Genomic DNA, 13,510 nt, shown 5'->3' on the forward strand with positions numbered 1-13,510 from the left:
CTGTAAAATATGAAGCAATGTATGAAAGTATGAAATATGATAGCACCTGCGCCAAACGGTGGATATTTCCAGCGTCCCTTATGAATCTATTCTACTGATGTAAAGGTAGAAAAGGTCAGGATGACAGAATCCAGGATGACTTTTTAAAGATGAGGGGCATAGCTTCTGATTGATTAAGACCGCTTGTACTTTATTGCCTCCACAGTGGATCTGTGCTGTAGATCAGTGTGACGTCACAGAAAGAGCCTGGACTCTTGACTTTGCTTCAGGACACAATAGTTCACTTAACTTATTCTTCAGCGTAATAACCTAAATGTCAATTTCAGGGGGATTCCCATGGGGGATCATATTTCCTGCACTTTGTCTGTGAGGATGATGAGGTTTGTGACCTTGACTCTGTAGAGTCAGACACTTTTACTTTTTCTGCAGCCTGGTAATTCGGCGATTCAGAGCAGTCAGAGCAAAGCGATGCACTTCTTCAAGTATAACTGTCGTCAAAACTGCTAACCGTGGTGCGGCGGCTCCCTGACAGCAAGAGGGTCCTGGCTTCAAGTCTTCTTCTGGCCAGGTGTGTGAAGGTTTTATGTTCACTCCAAGCTGAGATCCATGAAAGTGTGGGAATAGAAATGCTGAACCAATGGAAGCTTAGATGAGGAGCGTCAAACTCAAACACACACTGGGCCAAAATAACAAATTGGGACTAAGTTGCAGGCCAGACTTCATATTTCTTGAAAAATGGACTACAGTTGTGCATGTTTTCACTTCTCTCCAGATATATGATGATCAACTTTTTCACATGGAAACAAACTTAAGTTTAGCTTAAACATTAAGTCTGGAACAAGCACAGCTAAATATTATAAACAGGCTCTTATTTTATCTTAATGCCCTTTATTGCTTTGCATTTTAGACTTTGCTGCTGTAACATGTGGATTCCCCCCCTGTGGGACGAATAAATTACATTGCATTACATTACGGTCATTTAGCAGATGCTTTTATCCAAAGCGACTTCCAATTATTGCAGGGCAGCCATTATTCGGCGCCCTGGAGCAGTTGGGGGTTCGGTGCCTTGCTCAGGGGCACCTCGGCAGTGCCCTGGAGGCAAACTGGCAACTCACCAGCTACCAGTCCACTTACTTGGTCCATACGGGACTCAAACCGGCAACCAACCGGTTCCAAAGTGGAATCCCTACCAACTGAGCTACTGCCGCCTGAAACAGAGGGAGAGAGATAAATAAATAAATGATTATCTTATCTTATCTCTTATCTTAAGACAGTGAGCTGAGGTGCAGTGCTGATTGTATTCAATGTCCTACAGATCCTGCAGATTGTTAAGTAAACTTTCAAAACTACACACTTGAGTGGCCTAATTTCAAAAGTGAGCAACAGTTAGAGAGAACGATCATTTCACACACAAACAATCCAGAAACTTTGCATCGTGTGTAAGTCTGTAAAAAGGAAGAACCTTCCTCCAAGCCTGCAGGAGGAAGAGAAGCAGCAACAGCTACAGGAGGAGGAGGAGGAGGAGGAGGAGCAACAACAGCTACAGGAGGAGGAGGAGGAGGAGGAGGAGGAGCAACAACAGCTACAGGAGGAGGAGGAGGAGGAGGGGCAACAACAGCTACAGGAGGAGGAGGAGGAGCAACAACAGCTACAGGTGGAGGAGCAACAACAGCTACAGGTGGAGGAGGAGGAGGAGCAACACGAGAGGAGGAAGCAGAAGCTGCAACGTCATATTCCTGAAACGAAAGTCAGTCAGTCAGAGTCCAGCAGAGCCTCGACTGAAGCAGAAGAGAAGCCAGAGGATCAGAAGTTTGTCCAAGTTTGTCTCTGCAGCGTCTCTGCAGCGTCTCAGCCAAACTCAGGTGAGTGCAGACAGAATCTTGTCAGTTTCAGCAGCAGCATGAGGTCCAGGCTGAGCTGCTCTCACACGTCTCACTTCACTGCTTCAGTCTTAAAGGCTTGGCTCTGGTTCACACACGTTGGTGTTTGTAAACACACGGCAGTTTTTACCGTCAGAGCAAGAAAAGAGCGTCAGGAAGTGTGTGTTTATCTGTGTTAGTGAGTCTCAGCACTGAGCCGCACCCACGGCAACAGGAAGTGAAGTGAGTGCAGCCTGTAGTCATGGTGACCTCATTAAGAGGCAAAGTTCAGCTCCAGAGTGAAAAGGGAAACTTTAAAGTCAAACAGTCTGAATAGAACTAAAGGGACAAAAGCTTCATGTCCTGATCAATACACAATCAATCCTCATGAAGCTGAGCCTGAAGCTGAGCCTGAAGTCTTTTCATGACGTTTCCTTGAGCGCCCCCTCAGGACAAACCCCAGTCTGCTCATAATATCCATCAAGAACAAAGTCGTCTCTCCTGTTTCACTCTGACATGAACTTCAGGAGCTTTAAGACTTCCAGACTCTTCATCCTGCTCAACAATCAGTGTTTGTGTCTCCAGAGATGTTTTCACTCATGTTCTCGTCTGTTCTCAGTTTGTAGACATGTCTGCTGCCAGCTGTCTGCGGTCTGAAGATCAGTTCCTGTGCTCCATCTGTCTGGAGGTCTTCACTGATCCAGTCTCCACACCATGTGGACACAACTTCTGCAAAAGCTGCATCACTAAACACTGGGACAGTGACGTCCTGTGTGTGTGTCCTCTGTGTAAAGAGAGGTTCTGCACAAGACCTGAGATGAAGATCAACACGTTCATATCTCAGATGGCCGCTGAGTTCAGACAGTCGACTCAAAAGGAAGCCAGCAGAAGATCAGAGGAACCAGCTGCCAAACCAGGAAAAGTTCAGTGTGACGTCTGCACTGGAACCAAACTAAAGGCCATCAAGTCCTGCCTGAAGTGTGAGGCCTCCTACTGTGAGACTCATCTGGAGCCTCATCTGACAGCAGCACGCCTGAGATCACACCAGCTGATCCATCCTGTGGACAACCTGGAGGACAGGATGTGTAAGAAGCACAATGAAACTCTGAAGCTCTTCTGCAGGACCGACCAGACCTGTGTGTGCCTCATCTGTCCTGTTTTAGACCACAAGAACCATGAGTTTGTTCCTCTGGAAGAAGAATATGAAGGAAAGAAGTCTGAGCTGGAGAAGATGGTGGCTGAACTTCAGCAGAAGATCCAGCTGACACTACTGAAGATCCAGGAGATGAAACAGTCAGCAAAGCTCAGCAGGGAAGCTGCAGACAGAGAGAGAGCAGATGGAGATCAGGTCTTCACCACTCTGAAGCAGCTTGTGGAGAAAATCCAGGCCGACTTCAGGAAGACCATAGAGGAGAAGCAGAGGAGCACAGAGAAACAGACTGAAGACCTCATCAAGGAGCTGCAGCAGGAAGTCTCTGGGCAGAGAGAGAGAACTGCTGATGTGGAGAAGCTCCTACTCTCTGAAGATCACCTACACCTCCTCCAGAGCTTCTCATCCATCACCTCTGCTCCTCCCACCAAGGACTGGACACAGGTCAGAGTCCATCAAAGGTCACATGAGGGGAGTGTGGTGAAAGCTGTGGCTCAGCTGGAGGAGACCATCGGTAAGGGGGTGAAGAAGCTGCTGAAGGTGGAGCTGAGGAGGATCCAGCAGTTTGCAGTGGACGTGACTCTGGATCCTGATACAGCTCATCCTGAACTGATCCTGTCTGATGATGAGAAACAAGTTTACTGTGGTGATTTGTGGAAGAATCTCCCAGGCAACCGACGGAGATTTAATACAGGTGTTTGTGTTTTAGCAAAGCAGAGTTTCTCCTCTGGAAGATTTTACTTTGAGGTTCAGGTCAAAGGAAAGACAGGGTGGGATTTAGGAGTGACCAGAGAGACGAGCAAGAGGAAGGGAATCATCACACTGAGCCCTCAGGAAGGTTACTGGACTGTAAGGTTGAGGAATGTAGATGAGTACAAAGCTTATGTTGACCCTCCTGTCCCTCTGAGTCTAAAGTCAAAGCCAGAGAAGGTGGGCGTGTTTGTGGACTATGAGGAGGGTCTGGTCTCCTTCTATGACGTGGATGCTGCAGCTCTGATCTTCTCCTTCACTGGCTGCTCCTTCACTCATAAGCTCCTCCCATACTTCAGTCCTGGGCATCTTTTTTTTTGTATAGACTCCGCCCCTCTGATCATCTCAGCTGTCAGTCACTCTGCCTAACCTGCAGGAGTTTACATGAAACGTTTCTGTGGTTTAAGGGAACTAAAGTACAAAGGATCAGCTGATCTTCCCTCTTTACTTTGTCTTTTCTTCACATTCTGATGACATCATATTTGTTTCTGGTTGCTTCTTCCTGCTGTAACACAACAATTAACTCAAACTGATCTAAGAACTGTGATTACTGTTCATCAATCAATCAATCAGAAGCTTTTAGTAAAGTCTTTGCATGTAAGTGTGATCAATCAAAAGGTTTGATTGATCTCTGTAAATATCACAAATGTTGGGTTGTGGTTTATGAATGGACTGAATTCTGTCTTTGATCTTTGGAACAAAAACAATAATAAAGTTGGGATGAGGTCATGTCAGCTGTTTTCATGTTTGGTATCATTACATTACATTTCATTACGGTCATTTAGCAGACGCTTTTATCCAAAGCGACTTACATGCAAAGTAGACTCTAGTTTCTCCAATAAATGATTTGATCTCTGTGCCACCAGGAGATTGCAAATATTCAGAGGGAAAGTTATTCTATCTGACATTTAAAAGAAATGATTGCTTTGAAGGCCGTGCCACGATTCAGTTCAGTCAGTTTAACTAAAGGAAACATAAAATGCAGAATTTCCATGTTCTTATTTTCATTTAAGCATGTATTTAGTAATATTTGCATGCAGAACACAGATCCATCACTGCGCTCCCTCGCTGTTCCACCGCTGTGCTGATTCATCTCAAAAAACCCATTTCTGATTGACCAGCTGTGACAGATCTGAGATGACTTTACATAATAACACACACAGATTGCAAAACAAGGGATGCTGAAAAACGCTGGCTCTTATTTCATCGATGTGTCCAACCAGGAGAGCAGACGGGTAAATTCAGATGTGTCACATGTTGAGAGGATCTTCTTCTACATGCATCAATGTGAAGTTAGCCACTTTGACGATGTTCTACAGATATTGCTTACTTGCTCTGTAACTCAGACAGCAGTATTGGGTTAGAGTCACCCCAGTATTGGGTTAGAGTCTAACCCAATACTGGGGTCTCAAACTCAGGCCCGCGGGCCAAATGTGGCCCGCAGTGTTATTATATTTGGCCCGCGAGATAATGTCAAATGTCTGCTAGAGCTGGCCCACCGGTATATAGCGCATGCACCGCTAATACTACACATCCAAGAATGCTCTGCGAGTGACTTTGCGAGTGACTGTGATTTGACGTGGAACGTCAAATGCATTTGTTTGTCAAATGCATTTGTTCGCATTTGACGTGGAATGCAAAGTGGCGTCAAATGCAAAGTATGACTCTGTTTCCTCGTTTCATCCCAGACACAATTCCCCAACAACTCCGTCCCCAAGCTGCTCAAACGCTCTCTATGTTCGGCAGCACAGATCTCTGTGCATCAGAGTAAATCAGAGTTTAGCAAACTGAGCTTTTCTTTATGCACTTTAGTCTCGCCTGACCTAGAATAGTTGAATTGTTGGATTTTTATTGAGGGCAATTATTTTATTTGGGTTGTTCTGTTGTTCTGTGAAAAAAAGGTTTCCATTGAAAATGAACTTGAAAGCTTACAGATAGAGAGAGGCATAATACTTTCTTTTATTTGTTTAGATAAAAGTAAGAAACGAATGCCACTGATGTATCTCTTATTTGAAAATCTATTTCTCATGTGTTTATAATATTAAGCTGTGCTTGTTCCAGACTTAATGTTTAAGCTAAACTTAAGTATGTTTCGATATGAAAAAGTTAATCATCATATATCTGGAGAGAAGGGACAACATACACAAGTGTAGTCCATTTTTTAAGAAATATGAAGTCTGGCCCGCGACTAAGTCCCAATTTGTTATTTTGGCCCAGTGTGTGTTTGAGTTTGACACCCCTGGGTTAGACTGAGGTTCAGGTTGAGTTCAAGCTCTAAAACCAACTTAAGATTCGTGATGTGACTGAAGACGACGCTGTCACTGACACTGGCTCTATATGTATGGGTTAGAGACGATTCCCACACACATGCATGGAGTTGCATTGCCAGTGGATATGGGCAACACACACCGTATCTCAGATTGTTTATACTCCACAATATTACAGAAAGTGTTTGACAAGATAATGTAATTGAAGTCTAGATGTGAATGAAACGGAAACACGTCATTTTCATTGATGGTACTGTACGTTGATAAGGCCTTCATGGGACCGCTGAGCGCTGTGAGCTTCAAAGAATCATCATCTTTCCAATTGTGGGCATTTCCTGTGAGTTGTAGCTTTTGTCAGGTAAATCATAATGATGTGATGATATGATGATGAGGAAAAATCTATACTGCATCGTAGTGGGATCAGTATGGATGACGAGGAGATCATCTGCATCTCCACAGCACGTCATTTAGATATCATGAATCAGGCTGAGTGGGGGTTTGATGTAGACACTTTAGATTCAGATACTGTTTACGTCTGCTGTATCTAGAGAATGTCAGTGTGATGTGTCTGAAAGCCATCCACTGCTCATGTTTGCATAGTTTTACCATCTCTTATAACTCAGAGGGTTGTGAACATTCCATATAATATTTCATAACCATAGTGTGTCCTTATGATGATGATGTAATCTTAAATATCATGTCTACATCACTTAAAGCCAGAGTATTTGTTGTTTCTTGTATTGGAGCAGCTTTCACTCACATCACTGTTCCACTCCTTTGGCTTCATTTTTCACAATTTCTACCAATTTCACATTTTCATATTTGTTTGTGATTATCCCCAAAGCCCAGCTGCCACTCCAGAGTATTCATTCATATTCTCAGTCTGTGTTCTATTGGATCATCACAGCTGCCCAGAGATTCATGGAGCTGAAAGCCTCCAGTGATCCGGAGCCAAAGAAGGACTCCTAATACACAAAAACATCCAGCGCTGATATCAATGTTGGTTTCCTTTTGAGGAAACAAGTCTGAAATGATATCACACTGCTGTAACACAACACCACCATGCAGTATTGTTCAGGAGCATCTCTCCAATATGAATGGAATTGAAAAGCACATTTTTATGACCACTTCACTGGAACACTAGAACATTAGATTCCCTCCAGAAATATCTCATAGAATTCCCCTCACAGCCATTTAAGTGCCATTCCATAAGAACGCTGGAAGAAGTGTGCAGTTTCTAGTGAATAGTGTCAGATTCTGATGAAGGCCATTCAAGTCAGGCGAAAGATAAAACTCCTTGCCAGTCTCAATAGAAAGAAGTCTGTTAAACAATGTGCAGAGTGGAAAAGAGCCTTCAATTTATCTCCTTGGCCCTCTACACGTATAAGTAATGAGTTTTGCGGGATGTAAAAGATCACAGAAGTGAATTACAGCTGTAAAATATGAAGCAATGTATGAAAGTATGAAATATGATAGCACCTGCGCCAAACGGTGGATATTTCCAGCGTCCCTTATGAATCTATTCTACTGATGTAAAGGTAGAAAAGGTCAGGATGACAGAATCCAGGATGACTTTTTAAAGATGAGGGGCATAGCTTCTGATTGATTAAGACCGCTTGTACTTTATTGCCTCCACAGTGGATCTGTGCTGTAGATCAGTGTGACGTCACAGAAAGAGCCTGGACTCTTGACTTTGCTTCAGGACACAATAGTTCACTTAACTTATTCTTCAGCGTAATAACCTAAATGTCAATTTCAGGGGGATTCCCATGGGGGATCATATTTCCTGCACTTTGTCTGTGAGGATGATGAGGTTTGTGACCTTGACTCTGTAGAGTCAGACACTTTTACTTTTTCTGCAGCCTGGTAATTCGGCGATTCAGAGCAGTCAGAGCAAAGCGATGCACTTCTTCAAGTATAACTGTCGTCAAAACTGCTAACCGTGGTGCGGCGGCTCCCTGACAGCAAGAGGGTCCTGGCTTCAAGTCTTCTTCTGGCCAGGTGTGTGAAGGTTTTATGTTCACTCCAAGCTGAGATCCATGAAAGTGTGGGAATAGAAATGCTGAACCAATGGAAGCTTAGATGAGGAGCGTCAAACTCAAACACACACTGGGCCAAAATAACAAATTGGGACTAAGTTGCAGGCCAGACTTCATATTTCTTGAAAAATGGACTACAGTTGTGCATGTTTTCACTTCTCTCCAGATATATGATGATCAACTTTTTCACATGGAAACAAACTTAAGTTTAGCTTAAACATTAAGTCTGGAACAAGCACAGCTTAATATTATAAACAGGCTCTTATTTTATCTTAATGCCCTTTATTGCTTTGCATTTTAGACTTTGCTGCTGTAACATGTGGATTCCCCCCCTGTGGGACGAATAAATTACATTGCATTACATTACGGTCATTTAGCAGATGCTTTTATCCAAAGCGACTTCCAATTATTGCAGGGCAGCCATTATTCGGCGCCCTGGAGCAGTTGGGGGTTCGGTGCCTTGCTCAGGGGCACCTCAGCAGTGCCCTGGAGGCAAACTGGCAACTCACCAGCTACCAGTCCACTTACATGGTCCATACGGGACTCAAACCGGCAACCAACCGGTTCCAAAGTGGAATCCCTACCAACTGAGCTACTGCCGCCTGAAACAGAGGGAGAGAGATAAATAAATAAATGATTATCTTATCTTATCTCTTATCTTAAGACAGTGAGCTGAGGTGCAGTGCTGATTGTATTCAATGTCTTACAGATCCTGCAGATTGTTAAGTAAACTTTCAAAACTACACACTTGAGTGGCCTCATTTCAAAAGTGAGCAACAGTTAGAGAGAACGATCATTTCACACACAAACAATCCAGAAACTTTGCATCGTGTGTAAGTCTGTAAAAAGGAAGAACCTTCCTCCAAACCTGCAGGAGGAATAGAAGCAGCAACAGCTACAGGAGGAGGAGGAGGAGGAGGAGGAGGAGGAGCAACAACAGCTACAGGAGGAGGAGGAGGAGGAGGGGCAACAACAGCTACAGGAGGAGGAGGAGGAGCAACAACAGCTACAGGTGGAGGAGGAGGAGGAGCAACACGAGAGGAGGAAGCAGAAGCTGCAACGTCATATACCTGAAACGAAAGTCAGTCAGTCAGAGTCCAGCAGAGCCTCGACTGAAGCAGAAGAGAAGCCAGAGGATCAGAAGTTTGTCCAAGTTTGTCTCTGCAGCGTCTCTGCAGCGTCTCAGCCAAACTCAGGTGAGTGCAGACAGAATCTTGTCAGTTTCAGCAGCAGCATGAGGTCCAGGCTGAGCTGCTCTCACACGTCTCACTTCACTGCTTCAGTCTTAAAGGCTTGGCTCTGGTTCACACACGTTGGTGTTTGTAAACACACGGCAGTTTTTACCGTCAGAGCAAGAAAAGAGCGTCAGGAAGTGTGTGTTTATCTGTGTTAGTGAGTCTCAGCACTGAGCCGCACCCACGGCCACAGGAAGTGAAGTGAGTGCAGCCTGTAGTCATGGTGACCTCATTAAGAGGCAAAGTTCAGCTCCAGAGTGAAAAGGGAAACTTTAAAGTCAAACAGTCTGAATAGAACTAAAGGGACAAAAGCTTCATGTCCTGATCAATACACAATCAATCCTCATGAAGCTGAGCCTGAAGCTGAGCCTGAAGTCTTTTCATGACGTTTCCTTGAGCGCCCCCTCAGGACAAACCCCAGTCTGCTCATAATATCCATCAAGAACAAAGTCGTCTCTCCTGTTTCACTCTGACATGAACTTCAGGAGCTTTAAGACTTCCAGACTCTTCATCCTGCTCAACAATCAGTGTTTGTGTCTCCAGAGATGTTTTCACTCATGTTCTCGTCTGTTCTCAGTTTGTAGACATGTCTGCTGCCAGCTGTCTGCGGTCTGAAGATCAGTTCCTGTGCTCCATCTGTCTGGAGGTCTTCACTGATCCAGTCTCCACACCATGTGGACACAACTTCTGCAAAAGCTGCATCACTAAACACTGGGACAGTGACGTCCTGTGTGTGTGTCCTCTGTGTAAAGAGAGGTTCTGCACAAGACCTGAGATGAAGATCAACACGTTCATATCTCAGATGGCCGCTGAGTTCAGACAGTCGACTCAAAAGGAAGCCAGCAGAAGATCAGAGGAACCAGCTGCCAAACCAGGAGAAGTTCAGTGTGACGTCTGCACTGGAACCAAACTAAAGGCCATCAAGTCCTGCCTGAAGTGTGAGGCCTCCTACTGTGAGACTCATCTGGAGCCTCATCTGACAGCAGCACGCCTGAGATCACACCAGCTGATCCATCCTGTGGACAACCTGGAGGACAGGATGTGTAAGAAGCACAATGAAACTCTGAAGCTCTTCTGCAGGACCGACCAGACCTGTGTGTGCCTCATCTGTCCTGTTTTAGACCACAAGAACCATGAGTTTGTTCCTCTGGAAGAAGAATATGAAGGAAAGAAGTCTGAGCTGGAGAAGATGGTGGCTGAACTTCAGCAGAAGATCCAGCTGACACTACTGAAGATCCAGGAGATGAAACAGTCAGCAAAGCTCAGCAGGGAAGCTGCAGACAGAGAGAGAGCAGATGGAGATCAGGTCTTCACCGCTCTGAAGCAGCTTGTGGAGAAAATCCAGGCCAACTTCAGGAAGACCATGGAGGAGAAGCAGAGGAGCACAGAGAAACAGACTGAAGACTTCATCAAGGAGCTGCAGCAGGAACTCTCTGGGCAGAGAGAGAGAACTGCTGATGTGGAGAAGCTCCTACTCTCTGAAGATCACCTCCACCTCCTCCAGAGCTTCTCATCCATCAGCTCTGCTCCTCCCACCAAGGACTGGACACAGGTCAGAGTCCATCAAAGGTCACATGAGGGGAGTGTGGTGAAAGCTGTGGCTCAGCTGGAGGAGACCTTCAGTAAGGAGGTGAAGAAGCTGCAGGAGAAGGTGGAGCTGAGGAGGATCCAGCAGTTTGCAGTGGACGTGACACTGGATCCTGATACAGCTTATCCTGATCTGATCCTGTCTGATGATGAGAAACAAGTTTATGATAGTGATGTGAGGAAGAATCGCCCAGACAACCCACAGAGATTTGATACATGTGTTGGTGTTTTAGCAAAGCAGAGTTTCTCCTCTGGAAGATTTTACTTTGAGGTTCAGGTCAAAGGAAAGACAGAGTGGACTTTAGGAGTGACCAGAGAGACGAGCAAGAGGAAGGGAGACATCACACTGAGCCCTCAGAGAGGTTACTGGACTGTAGGGTTGAGGAATGTAGATGAGTACAAAGCTGGTGCTGGACCTTCTGTCCCTCTGAGCCTAAAGTCAAAGCCAGAGAAGGTGGGCGTGTTTGTGGACTATGAGGAGGGTCTGGTCTCCTTCTATGACGTGGATGCTGCAGCTCTGATCTTCTCCTTCACTGGCTGCTCCTTCACTCATAAGCTCCTCCCATACTTCTGTCCTTGGCTTCATTTTAATGGTACAAACTCCGCCCCTCTGATCATCTCAGCTGTCAGTCACTCTGCCTAACCTGCAGGAGTTTACATGAAACGTTTCTGTGGTTTAAGGGAACTAAAGTACAAAGGATCAGCTGATCTTCCCTCTTTACTTTGTCTTTTCTTCACATTCTGATGACATCATATTTGTTTCTGGTTGCTTCTTACTGCTGTAACACAACAATTTACTCACACTGATCTAAGAACTGTGATTACTGTTCATCAATCAATCAATCAGAAGCTTTTAGTTAAGTCTTTGCATGTAAGTGTGATCAATCAAAAGGTTTGATTGATCTCTGTAAATATCACAAATGTTGGGTTGTGGTTTATGAATGGACTGAATTCTGTCTTTGATCTTTGGAACAAAAACAATAATAAAGTTGGGATGAGGTCATGTCAGCTGTTTTCATGTTTGGTATCATTACATTACATTTCATTACGGTCATTTAGCAGACGCTTTTATCCAAAGCGACTTACATGCAAAGTAGACTCTAGTTTCTCTAATAAATGATTTGATCTCTGTGCCACCAGGAGATTGCAAATATTCAGAGGGAAAGTGATTCTATCTGACATTTAAAAGAAATGATTGCTTTGAAGGCCGTGCCACGATTCAGTTCAGTCAGTTTCACTAAAGGAAACATAATATGCAGAATTTCCATGTTCTTATTTTCATTTAAGCATGTATTTAGTAATATTTGCATGCAGAAACACAGATCCATCACTGCGCTCCCTCGCTGTTCCACCGCTGTGCTGATTCATCTCAAAAACCCCATTTCTGATTGACCAGCTGTGACAGATCTGAGATGACTTTACATAATAACACACACAGATTGCAAAACAAGGGATGCTGAAAAACGCTGGCTCTTATTTCATCGATGTGTCCAACCAGGAGAGCAGACGGGTAAATTCAGATGTGTCACATGTTGAGAGGATCTTCTTCTACATGCATCAATGTGAAGTTAGCCACTTTGACGATGTTCTACAGATATTGCTTACTTGCTCTGTAACTCAGACAGCAGTATTGGGTTAGAGTCTAACCCCATTTGTTTGTCAAATGCATTTGTTTGCATTTGACGTGGAATGCAAAGTGGCGTCAAATGCAAAGTATGACTCTGTTTCCTCGTTTCATCCCAGACACAATTCCCCAACAACTCCGTCCCCAAGCTGCTCAAACGCTCTCTATGTTCGGCAGCACAGATCTCTGTGCATCAGAGTAAATCAGAGTTTAGCAAACTGAGCTTTTCTTTATGCACTTTAGTCTCGCCTGACCTAGAATAGTAGAATTGTTGGATTTTCATTGAGGGCAATTATTTGATTAGGGTTGTTCTGTTGTTCTGTGAAAAAAAGGTTTCCATTGAAAATGAACTTGAAAGCTTACAGATAGAGAGAGGCATAATACTTTCTTTTATTTGTTTAGATAAAAGTAAGAAACGAATGCCACTGATGTATCTCTTATTTGAAAATCTATTTCTCATGTGTTTATAATATTAAGCTGTGCTTCTTCCAGACTTAAAGTTTAAGCTAAACTTAAGTATGTTTCCATATGAAAAAGTTAATCATCATATATCTGGAGAGAAGGGACAACATACACAAGTGTAGTCCATTTTTCAAGAAATATGAAGTCTGGCCCGCGACTAAGTCCCAATTTGTTATTTTGGCCCACTGTGTGTTTGAGTTTGACACCCCTGGGTTAGACTGAGGTTCAGGTTGAGTTCAAGCTCTAAAACCAACCTAAGATTTGTGATGTGACTGAAGACGACGCTGTCACTGACACTGGCTCTACATGTATGGGTTAGAGACGATTCCCACACACATGCATGGAGTTGCATTGCCAGTGGATATGGGCAACACACACCGTATCTCAGATTGTTTATACTCCACAATATTACAGAAAGTGTTTGACAAGATAATGTAATTGAAGTCTAGATGTGAATGAAACGGAAACACGTCATTTTCATTGATGGTACTGTACGTTGATAAGGCCTTCATGGGACCGCTGAGCGCTGTGAGCTTC

General features: G+C 44.2%; 2 protein-coding genes across 2 annotated transcripts; both read left to right on the forward strand.

Annotated features, from left to right (window-relative positions):
- Window positions 1-1,695: 1,695 nt before the first annotated feature.
- On the forward strand, window positions 1,696-4,652 carry LOC143011564 (E3 ubiquitin-protein ligase TRIM21-like). Its single transcript, XM_076164468.1, has 2 exons — window positions 1,696-1,862; window positions 2,479-4,652. The coding sequence occupies exon 2, from the start codon at window positions 2,488-2,490 to the stop codon at window positions 4,126-4,128; it is 1,641 nt and encodes a 546-aa protein (XP_076020583.1). The 5' UTR covers window positions 1,696-1,862; window positions 2,479-2,487; the 3' UTR covers window positions 4,129-4,652.
- A 4,470-nt stretch (window positions 4,653-9,122) lies between these two features.
- LOC143011557 (E3 ubiquitin-protein ligase TRIM39-like) lies at window positions 9,123-12,450 on the forward strand. The gene is made up of 2 exons (XM_076164461.1): window positions 9,123-9,261; window positions 9,878-12,450. Exon 2 carries the CDS (start codon window positions 9,887-9,889, stop codon window positions 11,528-11,530), a length of 1,644 nt encoding a protein of 547 aa, XP_076020576.1. The 5' UTR covers window positions 9,123-9,261; window positions 9,878-9,886; the 3' UTR covers window positions 11,531-12,450.
- Window positions 12,451-13,510: the final 1,060 nt, after the last annotated feature.

This window comes from Genypterus blacodes, unplaced genomic scaffold (genome assembly GCF_046128005.1).
Source record: "Genypterus blacodes isolate CSIRO-AG114 ecotype Tasmania unplaced genomic scaffold, CSIRO-AGI_Gbla_v1 ptg000136l_1, whole genome shotgun sequence".
Lineage (NCBI taxonomy): Eukaryota > Metazoa > Chordata > Actinopteri > Ophidiiformes > Ophidiidae > Genypterus > Genypterus blacodes.

Bases quoted from the DNA above. Each gene is read 5' to 3' on its own strand.
- LOC143011557 (XM_076164461.1), top strand. From the start codon at position 9,887: ATGTCTGCTGCCAGCTGTCTGCGGTCTGAAGATCAGTTCCTGTGCTCC.
- LOC143011564 (XM_076164468.1), top strand. From the start codon at position 2,488: ATGTCTGCTGCCAGCTGTCTGCGGTCTGAAGATCAGTTCCTGTGCTCC.